Consider the following 17,909-nt stretch of genomic DNA (forward strand, 5'->3'; position numbering starts at 1 on the left):
TTTATTTAAATGCTTTAGGATAGTTTCTAGATATATTAAAGACTTACTGATGAAATCTTGAATATAATTTCCATATCTAAGTCACATTTGCATTCAATAACAAGACAGCTTTCCAGTATGGAGCATGCCATCAACAGCCCCCTTTACTATTAGCATCTTGCTGAATTTCCCTAGCTACAGCACTCACTTCAAATTCAAAAGGCTACAGATTTAGTTGAAAGAAAGGAGACAGTGGTATCATCAGTGATCAGGCATCTTTTCCAAATTTTAGTCTGATGCGCTGCAGAGTACCATATCAATGTGTGTACATCATTCAGCCACCACTTGGACATATCTTCAGGAGTTTTACAAGAGACACAAGACTATTATTTAATATTCTTTCCTGTATGAAAGAAGGGGAGAAATTGCTCATACCCTTCCTACAAATAAAGCACAGAGTGCCAGTATCTTTCCAGAGTACGTCTACATGCTTCCCTGGAGGATTTTTCATTATAAAATCATATCTCAGTTATCAAGTCTTAGCACCATAAATCACATATGAGATATGTGGTATAAGCACCCCCCCCCCCCTTTTTTTTTTCCAATCAGGAAATACCAGTAAGAGTCTGGTGGTTGGAGAAGAATTTTTTTTTTTTTTTTCCTTTTTTTATGAAAGCACATTGAGAATTTTTGAAAGTAAGGAAGAGTGAAAAACATGGTGAGAGAAGCAGAAGATGACTGATGCATCACATGCCTGAGAGCAGCAGCCCACTGGTGAGCCTTGCAAAGGCATTACTGGGTGCAGAAAAATCACATGCAACTGCCTCTAGTTACTCTGACAAGTTCTCACACAGGCAGAATAATATCAAAGATGGGCTTGGTGGAGGTTTTGGGGTTTTAATTTTATTTGTCTTTTTGCTTTGGACAGTTTGATTTTTCTTATATTAGACTTGATAATTCACTGTAAGATTTATAGAGAACCTAAATCTTACAAGCCTCCAGAAGGTCAGAAGAATACCAGGGGTGGGGGTGAAAGTAAAAGAAATGTGGGGCTTTTCCTTATTTATTGGTAATCCTTATTTCCTTATTGTTTTTGCAGACTCTAGCCATAATTCTTTAAAGCTGTGCCTTGTCTCACAGAATGAAGTTAATCCAAAGTTGAATTTACAAAAGGAAAAATGCTTTTGTTTTTGGCTCATCCAAAGAAAGCATCACAGCCGAAAATGAAGAAAAAAACCCAGTTATCTGTATGTCTTGAAAAGGTAGACTATCAGACGTTATAAAAGTCCTAAAATCCATAGAAAACAAGGTATAAAGCATCTCCTTATTACTGTGAAAAGGGGTTTGGCTAGTGACTGGGAAGGTTTTCCTGTAGATATTTCTTTCCATAGCTGCCTCTCCTTGACTTTGCCAGTCTGCCTTTCAGCGCTAGGTAATAATCTGATGAACCACTGACTTCTGTTGAAATCTTATGCTGCTGTGAAGATAAACAGCTCCCGTGACACGTTTTCTGTTATCCAGCACCCACTACCAAGGCCCCACAGCACTCCACAACTTAATGAATTATCACCTACTTAAGAACAAAATTTGAAAACCTACATTAGAATAACAAGCCAAACTTGGCTGCCAGATTTTCAACATCTGCCTGAGCTCTGAATTTTTTCAAATGGGTGAATATCTAAAAATGTCTGTTATGTCCCTGGCACTGTGAGACAAATTCATGATGGGAGTTTATTTCTCATTTATGTCACATTATGTGATGGAGCTGCTGAAGTCAATCACTCACAAGGTAAAATGGAAGGCAGAAGAAATGAGGTAGAGTCTCTCACTGCCTTGCTCTGACTATATAGCACTACAAGAAAGTATAGCTGACAAAATTTTGCCTAGTCCTTAAAGTAAGTTTTTATTTATTTATTTTTTAATCACTTCAAGTACTTGCCATTCATCAAACTCACTGTTTTTATGGCAAAACTTCAAGCAATCAATCCAAACCCCTTACATTAATTCTAAGAGGTTCAGAGACTGGAGAAGTACTGGGGTCGTGGTATGAGTTCATGCATAGCTCAGCCAAATCAATATCTCCTTTAAACCACATCACTCGTTTTCACCTTACAACTTTTGAAACAGAGATATAAGCTGCTATTTTAACTGAAAGATTTTCTTATATGATTTTTTTTTGCCCATTTCTGCATGTGCAGTGTTATCCTGAGGGATACTGCATTTTTTTTTCTTGCTCCAGCTACTGAACTGTTATTTCCACAGGCATTCTCCATAACAAAAAGGAAAAACATCACCACTGCGTCACTTCTATAAGAGAAAGCTAACATGAAATGCCAATTAAAAGTTTCTGCTACTGTACACTCATAGTCGATCGAATACTTGCATTGCAAGCAGGAGGTAGCTGCCAAACACAGCTCTGGCAACAGTTGTGCAGCTTGTCTAAAGCACAGGTCACACGGGGAGAATCAATAAAGTACCTTCATCATTAATCATTTTCTGAATTTTTAAATCAACCAGAGCATTTACAAGTTGTATGTCAAATCTCTTTTGTCACCACCTTTTTCCTCGTCTTTCCACCACTCAGCACGCAGCCCATGCTTTGGTTGCACAAGTTTCTGCTGATGCCAGGGCCAGTGGCTGCACTGAGCCCGGAGCTCCTCCGGGGTCAGAGGCGCAATATCTATTCTGTTATTAGAGAAATTACTGAGTGCAATTTCACAGTTCAGCAAAACAGACTTATTGCTTGGATGCACTGTATGTGCATGCCTTAACAGGCACTTAAAGTTTTTCTTCTTCTGTTCCTTCATGGAAACATCCGTCTTTAACAGCTTTGGAAACACTAGCGAGCATGGTTTCTTTTTCTGCTTAACTTTAATAAGGAATTGCTGCCTTGCATGTAATAAGGTTTCTAAAGGACTGGACTTTCCATCTCTGCTATAAATTCAGAAACAAAAAAAGTGAACCCCATGCTTTAGATAAAACCTGAAGAAAGTAACAGGTGGCTTTTTAGTAACATGGTCACTTTTATTATTACATTCTGAATATTCAGCGTTAGCAGCAACTGTCTCTTTTTGTGAATTCCTCTCCAAATTCAATTGCTTTATCCAAATTTTGTATGTCTGTTTCTTCAGGGGCAGGGCTGGGGAAAAGCAATGCTATTTCTGCAATGTTTTATTTTATTTACTTTCAATGAAAATGAGGTCTTTTTTACAGCTGCACAGCCTGTAATGTCAGCTCCAAGCAATCAACTAAAACAAACAAAAAAACAAAAACCAAACCATAGTCACTTTTCAGGTTTAAAAAAAGAAAAAAAAGAATAAAGAGAAAGACTAAATCAATTCATGTTGTCACAGTCTATCTAGAGTCATATTGTCCCCAGCCATTGATATAGAATGAGAACATCTGGGGATTCAATTACTCATGACATGAATAATAATATTTCATTTCTGTTAAATAAAACTTTTGCAGGAACTTCTGCTTACTTCACCATATCATCCTGGAATGAAAGTTTCCAGTGACTGAGCCATGGCAAACCACAGTATCTTTGGCACCCATGAGCATACTGGTACAGGTGCATCTGTGCCCCCTAACAGAAAATCTTACTAACAAAAATAATTTTTGAACATCTAATTCAAAGCTGGTCTCCAAGTCCTAGCAGATTTCCTACACGTCATTCCACCTTTTAGAAACTTTAATTAATAGCCTGATTCAGAAAAGTGAACTTGCCTTTTGAACTAAAGTCAGTGGCACCTGCAGCTGGCGAATACTTTTGATTAAACTAAACCATATATCTAAATGGTATTAGATGTCATTTAGGCCATTATTTTAAGCTTCCACTTCATGATTCTCAGTTCACGTTTCAAGAGGGCAATACCAAAACCAAGTTCCTATGTGTATATTCTCCTTTCTTAACCAAGTAGAGCTGTCTATAACGTTAGTGACAAAGACAGGATCAAAGCAGATGATATTCATTTTACAGCAATGAGCAAGCAGCAATACTCATGCTAAAATTGCACTTTATGCAATCACTTTGATATCAGCAGAACTATTCTCCACAGTTAAGCACGTGAACCATTGTGAAATGAGTATCTAAAAGTTCAGAAGCAAAAGAATCAGAAAGGGCCAAAAGTCAGTTCTCTTTTTTTTTGCATGTGTTAGGTGAAGCCTCTATCTTGTTTTCCCTCCTTCTTTCTCCATGGATATTCATTAAGGTTAGATTACAGCAAACAGACATGGTTTCCATCCACTGTACAACATCATGACTTTGCTGAGGCTTAAATGTTCCCTGCAGACAATGGTTTGAAAGCTCTAAAAGTTCCAAGGGTCTGAATGAATAATATTTTCCATTATAGCCCAGCTAAGAGAAGCGCCACGCCGGCACTTTGCTGTTGTAGAAGTGCTGCGTAGGGCACAACTTGCAAAATACATTGGGAGAACATACACAGAAAGTAGGGTAGGTCCTCAGTGGCTCCAAACAGGCAAATCATCATCACTAATAGGAGAGTTACAGCACCACTATGAGACGCTGATCTGAACACTGATCTGACTTTAGGCCTCACAGTTGTCTTCTGCTGACCACAGTAAAACTTTCAGTACTCCCTGCTTCTAACGGCAACGTGCAGATGGGAAAACCTGCATCATCTCACAGGAGGAATCTCAAGTCAGCACCCTCATAAAATAAAAAGAGCCACCAATAACTGCTTGCAGGTCTCATGTCTGGCTTTATGCAATGTTATTTAATCCCACTGTGATCATTGCCTTTTAAAAATGTTCAACATTTACGAACTCCAGTAAAAATGTTTTTAATATAATGTAGATGAAGTATAAACTGTTAACCTTGAACATCGGGGAATGTGTTAGGTTCTTGGGGTTTCTTTAACCTCTTTAAATAATTTACTAAGAACTGTCAAAGATTTGCTTGTATTTAATAGCAAATGTTTTAGAATCATTAAAATAGTTGCAATTTTTGTAAGTGTTAGAATAGCTATTATTTTGTAATTAAAAGTGATGGTCAGAAGGCAGACAACATTGAAGTGAGCACTAAACCTGAGTCTCTGCTGTCCTAGGTGTTCTAGTGTGGGTTTCCTAACACTATCCCATCGATGTATCTTACTGTAGTTTTTCTGGGACCAATGGTAAGGATGACACAGAAAAAAACCCTGTATATCAAAAGTTCATTTCTAAATATTAATATTTATAAAACTTATTATATAATACTCTGAATTATATTACAATATACACATCATAACATACAAAATGTCTTGCCTATGTCATAGCAAAGGTACAATGAGAAAGCTTCTCAACTCTGACATGTTAACAAAGCCCTCCTTGACCTCACTTGCTGGGGTCTTTGTCCATAAACAGTTGTGTATATGTGTTTTTTTCCCCCTCAAATGCATATTTACATCTGAAGTTATTCCCACAAGTTTCATCCTTTGCACTGACTTTCTAAGGAACATTGTTCTGATGATCTTAAGTGCTAAAACAACACTGAAACAAAGGACACACAAATTACTACCTTGGAGCACAGGTATTTCAACTGAGCTGGGAAACAAAGCGTGTAGGGTAAAAAAAGGCTTTGTATTTAAACGTGGTTTCCTTTGCTGTTTGTTACACTGGAATGGTCTCAAAATCCACATCTAATGGTCCCTTTATTTTCATTCAAACTGCTGTTCAAATGCTCATTTTTTGAACAAATCCGTGAAATACCATTCCTGTGTCAGTCAAAAGTTATCCTCAGAGCACTGTAAATTTAACTTAAACCAGTAAAATATCGCAGTGCTATTAAGTGGAACAGATAACGAACCTAAATAACTGCTCAATCTTATTAGTGTAGCCCTCATATACTTTCTGTTTTCCTTCAAGCCCTGCTGCTTAGCATTCAGACTGCCTGATTTGAGACTAAAATTCGATTATAGGAACACGTGCATTTTACAAGAGGTCTTTTATTTGTTCTATAAAGTATTTAGCACTCTTTAGGCACTGTATAAATAAAAATAATCACAATCTTGGAATTCACCTTCAGGAATGGAAATTATCTGAGTCCTTTCATTTCTGCTGCACGTTATCCTCATTGGGCACCTTTGGATGGCAATGCTTTGTAAATCAAGTTAAAAAGATGCTTGGAAGTCTGTTAAAGGTGAATAATAGGGGGGAAAAAAAGAGGAGAACATGTCTATAGTTCTAGAGTTTACAACACGGAATAAAAATAAAAGTCCTACCAGACTTTTAAGATAAATGTCTGCTGTCAAATTCATTAGCGTTTGTGAGAGGTGTTAACAATTGCTCGTGAAAAAAATGGTTGTGGGTTCAAAACCCAGACCACAGAGTAAAATCACTGACGATAATTTTAAGATTCAAAAGCTATGTGTAATTAGGAGCTGTTTCAACACTACGAGCTGTGATTTCGGAGAACTTCGCACTCTGAGAAGAGTTGCTGCCTTCTAGGTCAGAGTCATATCAAGTCCAACAGTCATTTTTGTCTGACTTTCCCCCTTCCTTCCCAGGGTCTATATTTAGGACTTAAGTACCAAATATCAAAAGTTTTTTTGAGGTTAAGGATGCTAATGTCCTCAAAACTCCAGTAGGCATCAGCTGATGTCACTTGGCACTTTTAACAGTTATAAAACTCAGGTTGCTAAGACTCACCTTAAATTACAGAAATCATCAGGTGAAACGTCGAGTCTATGCTATTCCCCCAGGCTCTACTTTCAGGCAGTGGAGAAAGAAAAACAATTCCCCAAGGAATTTCTCATCATTTCTCCCCTGGTTCATTAGGTTGAGGACTTCTGTGATAGATAAATGTAGGCAATGTGAATCCTGCCATTGGTATCTTAGTAATTTTTGAATGCAATTCATCAGTAAGCACATATGGATAATCACCTCTATGCTCCTTAGGTTCCTCTTAAGATTTTAAAAAATATCTCTTCAGAAAGGGATCAGATTGCACATAAGTGTGTTTTAAGATTAACAGTAGCTGTAAAAAACATATTTCAAAATGGATGTAAAAAATCCCCCCAAAATGCTGACAGCTACTAGAAGGAATAACTCCATCTCACATTTTAATTATATTGAAGCTTTACTTAGAAAAAAATAAAAATCAGAATAGAGAAGAGACAACTTGTGTATTATTTCTTCAGAAACCCAGATTCACTTACAATAACATCAAACCCATTACTATCCCAATAATTACTGTAATTTACACTACAGAACCTCAGAAAGACCAAACAACATCAGGGCATTCCTATACAGCACATACAATGGGTAATAGGCAGTCCTGCTTCCAGTACAGAAAAACAGCTCAAAGGTTAGACGAAAGAAAATATTATTTAGAAATAAGCATCTGAGACACAGAAAAGGTCAAACAAGATTCTTTTTTTAAGGGAGTGATTAGTTAAATTCAAGTCTCAATTTAAAATAATGATTTTCTTCAGAAAATGGCAGGCATCCAAATTATGGAAAACCTGCTCTTTACGACAGCTGACTTGAGAACATTTAAATATCGAGGTCTGGAATCTTTTTCTTTTTAATGATGTGGTTTCAGAAAAATTACAAGATGGTATCATTTCCAGAGACTAACTCTGGTTAGCTGCATATAGTTTGACATTCAAGAGATTTTGATGTTATCAGCTACCACTGCCTGTCACCCAGGACGAACAACATTTTCTTGACTTATTATTTATATGCCTCTAAATGAAAGTGAGTTTTGAGAAGGGATTTGGAGGTGGCAAGGAGAACTTCTCAGTTAGAAGGGAGGGTCACAAATGGAATATGCCCAATCCCTGCTTTATTTAAGGGAGAATAAAACTTCTGTAAATATTATACCAAGGAAAGGAAAATTGTGGAATAGATTGGCAGAGACACACGTATGGCATAGGTGGATGGGCATTCAAGCCAGACATGACTTGCAAAGCAGCACCAGTGGCAGGAGAGGGCATCCACAATATATTAAATATGAGTAGGGGAAAGGTATAACCCAGTTTTCTTAGAGAAATTGTTTGGTAGAAGACCTCAGCTGGAAGTGGACCAGAAGAACAAACACAGAAGCTAATCCCAGCTCCCACCCTCCCAGCAAAACCAGTGAAGACAGCAACTGAGATGTCAAGTAGGTCTTTAGTCCATGCCCCTATTACTGCTGGGAAAAAATCCTGTTCATTTTATAGTAATTAAAATGCTCATAGATGTTTTATTAACTCTCTACAGAGCCACATAGATTTTATAATTTATCCACACACTTACAAGCAGTTACTTGGGTTAGGCTGTCAAGACAGAAATGATTCAAAACGTTGTGTACTTAGCTCCTTGGAAGACATATCATTCCCTAACACAATGGTATCAGAAAGACTGCTGACAGTTAGTGATCAAGAGATTTCATTTTGCTTGTCATATGGTGGGTTGTCAATTCTTTTTTTCCCTTTGGATAAAAGCTTCGTTGCATTAGATTTAAATAATGGTGAAGTTGCAGGTTAACATTTTTTAAAAGTACCAAAGTGCCTTCAGTACTTAAATTCTATTTTCAAAGTGCTGTAGACATTCCAGAACATAAGTCTCTACAGTAAATGGAACTTAGACATTATTAGAGAAATTTATGGAAAGGGGGAGAATAAAACCCCAGCTTAGTCAGAAGGGCTTAAAATTTGTAACCTACTCCAGACCAATTGTTTAAAATACATAAAATTGGCAAATTATTACAATTCTAAGAAAAACTACAGATTTAAATTTCCATTCTGAAGATACTTGATTGTTTTCGCATCAATATATCCATGCTGTTATATTTTATTGCATACTTCCTCCTACATGTCTAAAAAAACCCTTCTAAATGACAGTTTTAAGATGGCCTTTACCTCAAAATATAAGTTTTCCTGAATTATGTACAAGATTTATGGAGGGGCTGCAGAGATCTTTCTACAACTTTTCTATGAAAAATAACTATGCAAATTATTCTCTTGGATTTATTTGACAGTAGATAAGAATGACTTTGAGGAGGAAGTGACCATTTAAACTTTAGTACCCCACCAAGTGAAATGTAAAATTCAGCCACTACGTAAAAGTGGAATAGTAACCTAAATTTTACTTCTGTTATCATTACTAATCTAGCATTAAGCAAATAAATAATCCATGTGGTTAATCTATATTAAAATATTTGTTCTTCTTTAAATATAAAGTAACTTTCACAGAAACAAACAGAAGTGGCTAGAGACTGAAATAATTCCTTTGATATTGAAGCTGAGTATTTTCTCATTTAAGCTCCAAATATCATCTCTGTTTTGCCCACGGGGCTTCGCACTGTTCTGAGCACTCCACCTCGCTAATTTACCATCCTCTCAACCACTTAGATGTTGGTCTATGAAAGGGTGGTTACAGGCTTAGGTACCACGAGATTTTAGGAGCTTCTTCATTCATTAATTGTTTTGTATCATGCTTAAAATGGTGGATTTCTCAGGTTAAGCTATATTTCTTCTAGTACTTTTAGTTTGGTTGGTTAATGCAGGTACCGTCTATGTAATGTTGAGAGCAAATACAGTTTGAAATAGGACTGCCATAGCAGCTATAGAACATCTAAAAGGAAAAAAAAAAATAGGCCAGACCGTTATTAAATTTTAAAGTATGTCTTTGCTACACTCTTGTAAAGATCCAAATAGGGTATTCAAATCTCTGGAGATCACCAGTATAATTTCTTTATCATGTTCCATTTAAAATTTAATTATGTAGTCTACAACAAGAAGTATCTGAGTACTTTAAATAGGTCATGCAATGAACAACTTAATATTATTATAAAGTTTTCCTTGTGAAGATCTGTTCTTTGATGTGCTGTTGCACACAGAAAGCCTTTCTTCGAAAAAACAATATACATTTATAGATATAAGAATGACATTTAATATAAAAATTGTAAAGCTTCTTTATCATATTTCAAGTTTAAATTTTCAATTCCTTCTCTAGCCTGAGCTTCCCAAAATCATCAGAAATAACTGGTAAATTAGAACTGACACAATACAGTCGTGCTGAATATTTTTATATCTTTCTACAGGCAACGTTAATCTATTAGGTTTCCTTCTAAATGACACGCACCACCTCAGATATTTCTACTTTAACCTATCAGTGATACATATTCTTCAGTGGCACAATGTAGGGTAATTTCTTCTTCCTCTTAAATATAATCATTGGAGATCATGTAGTTAATCTATCAGCAGTATTTAATGGAAAATGACTACATTAAAAAGTCACCATTTATCACGACACTTTTTTATGTTTGCTCTTTTAAAAATGCACGGAAGTAACCTCTCTTGGTTAGTATAGGAGCAGATAAGATATGAAAAATATAATATTGTTTTCCATAACTTCTTACTATTTACAGGGCTTTCTAGTAATAAATCCCTATTTTCCCTTCTTTATTTCAACTATGTAAAATTCAGAAGGGTTTTTTGGGAAATTTTTTATATATATATATATATATATATATATTTAATGACAACCAAAAATTAGTGCTACCAGTGCCTGAATCCTTCTGACAGTCAGACAAAATGTTCCAAGTACAGACACATCTGCTCACACTTTGCTTGCAAAGAAAACACTTTCACCAGGTTTACAAATGCTTGAAAAGAATTTGATCAGTCCTGGCCACAAATATATCCAGGAGAAAAGGCATCGTGTTTGCCTGCACAAATGAGGATTAGACTTCTAGCATTATAGAGGGCACAGTGACTATGGGAAAGTGGTTATTAGTTTCATCATTTCAAGGTGCTCCACCTAAAATTTTATTTGCTATAAAGTGGTTATAGGGTGAAGGTGGAAGAAGATGTGGTCTTGGTGGGGAAATTGGACTGTTTCACACTTATGAATTAATAATAGCAAAAGGGTTCACTTGAAGTTTGAAAGTGGAACAAAAAATATTAGATGAATACATCACCACATAAGATTAAAAACCCCAAGGAACTGCTTGTTTAGAGAAATGCAGGAACAGGTGAATCCCCAAGAAGGCTGGAGGACTAGAGAACCTGCACATAGCTGTGTATGTTTGTTTTAAATCAAGACAAGATCATTGGTTTTAATATTTAGAGCACAATTACAATGCCTTGTGCACATTGTTTGTATAATCTGATTTTCACTTGTGACATCTTGCAACAGTTGAAGTTAAAGCCTTGTGGTAATAATTCAAAAAACACATTTAGGCAATCATTAATGGCAAGTATGAAACTGGATGTTTATTCAAGCACCTGTATATCTCATTTTTAATTGAAAGTGGAATTCATTTCTGCAGTACAAGGTCTTCATGTTTCCAGTATATTAGTCATATAATACCTAACCAATTAAGGGCATGCAATCCAATTGGAAATATTTTAGCACTAAAACCAGTAAAAGATACAGCTAAGCAGTGTTATTCCTAATCAAGGAATTTTTGTATGTATAAAGAATTGTAATTGAGTATGACTAAGATCTTTTATGTGTCAGGTAGGTCTGATCATTGGTCAGCACTTGAAATGCTTGGGTAAATTTTACCATCATGTTTGCTTCCCCAGCTGAGGATATCAAGTGATGGTAAGTCATAAGAAGAAAGTTATCTATTAAATGAATATCTGATATAAATTACACAAGTTTGTACCTACAAAACAAGGTGATACATTACAAAGGGGAAAATAAAAAATCCCACACAGTGAAAATCTATATTTTTACAGCTTGATAACACAGTCAAGCCAACCAATACGCACCACGAAAAAAGGCAGACATTTTTTCTTGGCCGCAGAAACATCTTGTATGTATTACCATGGGTAATGAAAACATAAATTTTTTGGTTGAAATTTCCTTTCAACATTATATATTGTATGAACTACAACACTGGTATTAATCAGAGGACAACAAACCCCCAAACCACAATCTCACTGAAAACCTCTGCACCTTGACAAACAAAACTGGTGGCAGAAGATGCAAGAGGACTGAGAGCACCTTTTTCTCTGCTCACCAGACATCTCTGCTAAGTAACAGGTTACCATATCAGATTCCTTTGTTTCCCTTCTCTCAACACTTTATCTGCATGATTACAGAATTTTATTCTATCCTCTGACAATATGTAGGCAGTTCTTTCTTCAAAAACCTCTACTATACCTTGAGAGACTTGTATCTAGTTCTATTATTTTATGAAAAGCTTTCTCAGCATAGAAGAATTTGGTCTAAGCTGCTTTCCAAATGAAAATGCCTTAAGATCACAGTGTTTTTTTCCTCCTACCTCCAAGTTTCCCTCCCCTCATCCCTCAGGTGAAATTTAAAGCAAAAGCCAAGACACCTGCAATGGGTATAATTGCACAGCTGGATGAAAGCCACATCTGGGATTTTTCTCATCAGGTGCACAACTGTGCTAAGCCTCAAAGCAACTTCAACATGTCGCTTTGAGCTGTTTAGTTTTGATTGTGCCAGTATTTCACAGTTATTTGTCTGTCTGAGGTATGCAGCGTGTGTTCTCCTCTCTACACCTTCAGTTCTCAATATCCCAGCAGTTTTCCTTAGGAAAAAGCTCATGTTCTGGCTCAAAAGGTTGTGCTTCTTTCAGCACTTTCAAGACACTGATGCACAGACACAGTTTAGGGCAACTTGCTTACCTTGGTAATGTTCCAGGTAATTCTGTGGAAGTCTCTCTGAAAGACACAAAAGCAAGGAAAAATTAGCTTGTGTTTAAAGAAGCTTTAAAACTTGAAAGATGCCTTTATCCTGCTTGTATTTTTTAGGAGCGTGGATACACATACACAACTTCATATGCAAATGCGTCCTTTGCGGATATAATCTCCACATGATCATATACACAAAAATGCGAAGAACAGATGATGGAATGTGATCTAAGGATTTCGGCAGAATAAAGTTCTCAATGGCGCAATTGCTCATTTTTTAGGCATAAAATTATCACTGTTTCAAATGCCAGCACTACATGATCCTACATAGCCAAAACGTAGCACTGGGCCAATTTTCCATTGGAAAAAGTTCCCTTTTTCAGTACTGCAGCAAAAGCAAGACATTAGACAGATTTATAACCACGTCATAACTGAAAAAAAAAAGTATGATGTGAATGCTAAATCTTCCTATATTGGGTTTTAGGCAATAGTTACTGTCCAAATATGTAATTTTTGATCCAATTTACTTGTTTGAATCTGTTCTGTGGGTTAGCAGTTTGTTTGAGGGAAACTGAGTGTGAGACAGTGGAAGTGGGCTACTGTGACCAGTATGTCACATTAAAGGACAATTAAATACATTATCATTAGCTATGTGCACGATCTTTAAAACTCATCCCAGATCTACCACCACTGTATGTCCTCGCTCCCCTCCCCAGCATATTTGCTTATACCTTATCCAAACATCAGGAAAACATCTGGATAGCTCCATATCTCCTTTCTCTCTCATGTATAAGATCTTAAAAATACAGCGAGGAGGCGTAAGGGGTCTTGTTGTCCTAGACTTGACCAGAGGTCCATCTCATTTCACACTTTGCTTGTCCAGTTATGAAATCTCTGTCCTATGTTTAAGTTGACTGTATGAAAGACAGGTGGTTAATTCATACCCTATTTATTTCAGCTGAGATCCAAACTGCAAAATTTCACACCTGTAGCTTTGAACATGTGCTATGGGACAATTCTAAACATAATATTCTCTTCTCCTTTTTTACAACTGAGGAACAGAAAAACCTTCCTTCCACTTTTACATACAGGGGGAAAAAAAAAAAATAAATCTAGTTTTTTTGGGGGGTGGTGGTAATTAAGACAGGTCCCAAAATCCTCCGTGTCTTAACAGTTCTTAAAACTATTAATCTAGTGGTGTCTGAGTATGGAACCAAGATTACATATTTTTTGTTGTGAGGGTATAAACCTTATAAATACATATGGAACATTCAAGCCTAATTTATTCCTAAATTAAAAAAAAAAAAGGGAAGATATTTTTGAAGGTTCTTGTAGAGCTTTTCCATGTTCTGAAACCATTTTTTTGATGGGTTACCTACAGAGTTATTATACTAAAACCACTATAATTCAGAACTCCTTTATAATTTTAGATCCCACATGCTTTTTGGCACTATATGAAATATGAAGAGGTACAAGGATCTTTTTGTTTTGTTTTTTTGTTATTGTTGTTTTGTTTGGTTGGTTGGTTTTTTGACCACCCCACAGTGCCACCCAGGCTTTTTCCTTAATGGTTACACTGGCAATTGTAGACTCCATTACAATGTCAGAGAAGATAAAATGGTCCTGCTAAACATGCATGGCTTTGCATTTTCACTGAGTCTCTATCTTCAAACTGTGCAGTTTGCTGGTCACAGAAGGTTGCGTTAAACCTCCCGGTGTTTTGCTTCAAAAGGCACAGAGCAAAAGTGTGTTTGGTGGTTGCAAAGAGGAATAAGCGAAAAATATAAAAAGGGGGCTAACACTCTTTTCTTGCACCCTCCATTCAACAACAGACATATAATCCTTCTCAGAAAAGCCAGTTCCCACTCCAGCAAAGGCAGACACGTATGCATTTAACAAGTACCTGCGATGAACAAAGTCCATAATATAAATGACATCAAAGCTGAGAGCCAGGAGCAAGGGGAGGAGAATGGAAAAAGATAAGAAAATGGCATTAGAGTGGAGCAATACAGATTTGGTTTCTATGAGGTAATTTGATACAGCTGTACATTTTAGATATTTTATTTTCATTAAACTCCTTCACATTGGTATCATATAACCTTATTTTCCAAGCCTTACTCACAACTTATACAGTTCAAAGAATTAACATGATATTTCCCATAACCTATTAAAGAACTGGAACACTAAATGGTTCCAATCATCTCCCTTCCACCACTAATCACAGGCATCATCTACTTTCATTTAAATGCTTTTTTTGGGAAAGAACCTGGATGACAAAGTGAGACTGGGCATTTCTTTGTTTCTTCTTCTAAAGGGACTCCCTAGCCTTTAGCTACCTATTATTACTCTAATAACAGAATAGCACAAACCTTATTGCTTTAGGGTATAGGAGCACACTTCATAAAATAGCAGTTGCTCATCCAGCTTAAAGATACAACCAGGCAAATCATAGGTGGATATTGCAGGAAGCCTGAAGAAGCATAAGAAGCTATGTTTAAAAAAGAATGATAAGCTGGAAACACAGCTTCTGAGCAGAGCATTGAGGGACTGGGGCATCTAAATTTCTAAAAATTTTAAGTTTTGTTAAATAAGCCTCTCTATAAGACATGATGACCTCATGAACACAATTATTAAATAGTTGATATAATGGTAAAAAGTCTGAATGTGATCAGAATCTTAAACAAAGGCGCTGTGGGCCTTTAGCATATATATTTTTAATGTAATTAATTCTGTTGCCAGTTTCAAGCTTGATCAGATCAAATTCCAATTTCAAACAAAAATATGTAAGGTAATGATTTTTGAAATACAGATCGAACTCAAAACTCAGACTCACAAGTAAAAGAGAAGTCAGATTACTTCCCAGCTATCAAAAAATATCACTATTTCTCATGAACTGAATAAACATCTAAACCATTAAAACAAAACAAAACAAAACAAACTGTCTTTAGATTATTAAACTAAAAATATTATTTTCCTAGAAAACAAGCACAATTATCCTTGCAATGTCACTGGAAATAAATGGTACATGGACTGCTGAAGATAGCTTACGTCCACTGTGAGTGTCCTATAAATATCAGGAATTGAAACACTGCTCTATAAATATATTTCATGGGAGTTTAAAAAAAGAAAATCTTATGGAGCAAATTACTCATCAAGAAAACCCTTAAAGTTTATTTAAACATAATGGATACTCACTCTGCAGTATTTCAAGAAACTGAAGCTAGACTTATACAACCAATTTTCCAATCCTTAGTCCTCCCAAATGAGACATACAATAAACATATCTCATGATTTACTGTATCTACAGAAAAAAAAAAATATTTTTTTATGGGTAAAAACAAGAGAAGGATAATACTTATAGGGAAAATGAATATAAGACTATGTGTCTTCACATCCTACCTATGATATGAGAGGAAGACCTTGAAAAAGAGTGAGAACGGAAAGCTAAATGCTTTGTCAGGGCTGTCCACTAAAATTTGTGCCAAGGCAAATCAGAGAAACTACAGCACAGCAATGCTAAGGACAGAAGAGGACAAGGCTAAAGACCCTGAAAAAGCTTTTAGGTGGATGGTGACATTATGAAGCGTAGCCACAGCATTTCCAAGAAGGTCATTTACAATTTCCAAGCATTTTGTGTTCAGCCACGCAGGGGGGACCTGGGGCAGCAGAGCCTGTACATAAGGAAAGTGAAGGTGCTGTAGAAGACAGGAGAGTGCTGGGTGGGAGGTCTGCATCCCAAAGTGCTACCCCATCTTCCAAAAAGATCAAAATGCCGGTTTACAAATCATTCACTAGACCTGTGAGGAGCTTTGACCTACTGAAGAGGCTCTGTACCCTCCAGAGAGAACTACGTAACTGTTCTCCGAACCCAGAAAGCTGGTGTGGATGAATCAAGCATCACATACACATACACATTCCTGTAGGATCGGAGTAGGATGTGTACCAAAGCAGAAAAGTATAAATATTTTAGTCAAAACCTTATAGTGAAGTGGAAGTGGGAAGATCTACAGAAAGATCAGCAAACAGACTTTACTGCCTATTAGTTTTCTTTAAAGTAAGTTGTTGAGGAATTCTCTTCAGAATATTTGTAAACTGTTGTGTTTCTATTAAATGTTTTGTTCACTGAGAAATCAGATGGTGCTCTTCTCTCAGAGGCTGACTGGCAGCTGTTGATACCCACCTACGTGCAGGGTTTGGCACAACACAGCTATGAGGTTTAACTGTGCAATATTTTTATCCAGTTTAATGCTCTTCTGCAGAGATGTAAACTGAGGCACAAGAGACAGGGCAGGGTTTCAAAAGGTGACTGTGACAGACTCGTGTATACTCTGCTAGATGCATGTGAGAAAACTTAGCAAGGTCAGGACTATGCTTAGAAACAATTTTTGCTTCTGCAGGACCATGGCCTTCAATGATCTGACAAACCCAAACCTTAGAGAGCAGTGCAGGGGAAAGGGAACTGAGGGTCCTGGTGGACAACAGGATGACCATGAGCCAGCACTGTGCCCTTGTGGCCAGGAGGGCCAATGGTACCTGGGGTGGATTAGAAGCGGGGTGGTCAGTAGGTCGAGAGAGGTTCTGCTGCCCCTCTACTCTGCCCTGGTGAGACCACACCTGGAATATTGTGTCCAGTTCTGGGCCCCTCAGTTCCAGCAGGACAGGGAAGTGCTGGAGAGAGTCCAGCGCAGGGCAACAAAGATGCTGAAGGGAGTGGAGCATCTCCCGTGTGAGGAAAGGCTGAGGGACCTGGGGCTCTTGAGCTTGGAGAAGAGGAGACTGAGGGGTGACCTCATTAATGTTTACAGATATATGAAGAGTGTCACAAGGATAGAGCCAGGCTCTTCTCAGTGACAACCAATGGTAAGACAAGGGGTAATAGGTTCAAACTGGAACACAAGAGGTTCCACTTAAATTTGAGAAGAAAATTCTTCTCAGTAAGGGTAACAGAACACTGGAACAGGCTGCCCAAGGAGGTTGTGGAGTCTCCTACTCTGGAGACATTCAAACCCGCCTGGACACCTTCCTGTGTAGCCTCATCTGGGTGTTCCTGCTCCGGCAGGGGGATTGGACTGGATGAGCTTTCGAGGTCCCTTCCAATCCCTGACATTCTGGGATTCTGTGTAATACATTTTGTTCTGAAAGAAAAGCATATGGGTTCAAACTAAGCAATCTATCAGGGTTCTGGGGAAGATGCAAAAAGAAAGGCAGCAACACATTCCTGCTGTTGTGTCACCATTCTTCCTTTTTCTATCTCACACTTTGGGGAGAGGATAAAGCCCACATATGGTAGATGAGGCACGTGAGGATAAGGACATGAGGATAAGGGTGAAGCTG

At 37.2% G+C, this 17,909-nt stretch overlaps 1 protein-coding gene across 8 annotated transcripts in view; it reads right to left on the minus strand.

The window, feature by feature from the left end:
- CELF2 (CUGBP Elav-like family member 2) overlaps positions 1–17,909 on the minus strand; it is a 562,200-nt gene that overhangs the window by 298,392 nt on the left and 245,899 nt on the right. For all 8 annotated transcript variants that reach the window (XM_065050162.1, XM_065050164.1, XM_065050154.1 and 5 more), the window contains one exon: positions 12,570–12,605. Coding sequence is in view for 4 of the 8 variants with exons in the window: in XM_065050141.1 (XP_064906213.1) it covers positions 12,570–12,605 (36 nt within the window). In the remaining 4 variants the exon portion in view is untranslated. Of the gene's footprint in view, positions 1–12,569; positions 12,606–17,909 lie in introns of those variants that run through there.

This window comes from Columba livia, chromosome 1, assembly GCF_036013475.1.
Source record: "Columba livia isolate bColLiv1 breed racing homer chromosome 1, bColLiv1.pat.W.v2, whole genome shotgun sequence".
Taxonomy (NCBI): domain Eukaryota; kingdom Metazoa; phylum Chordata; class Aves; order Columbiformes; family Columbidae; genus Columba; species Columba livia.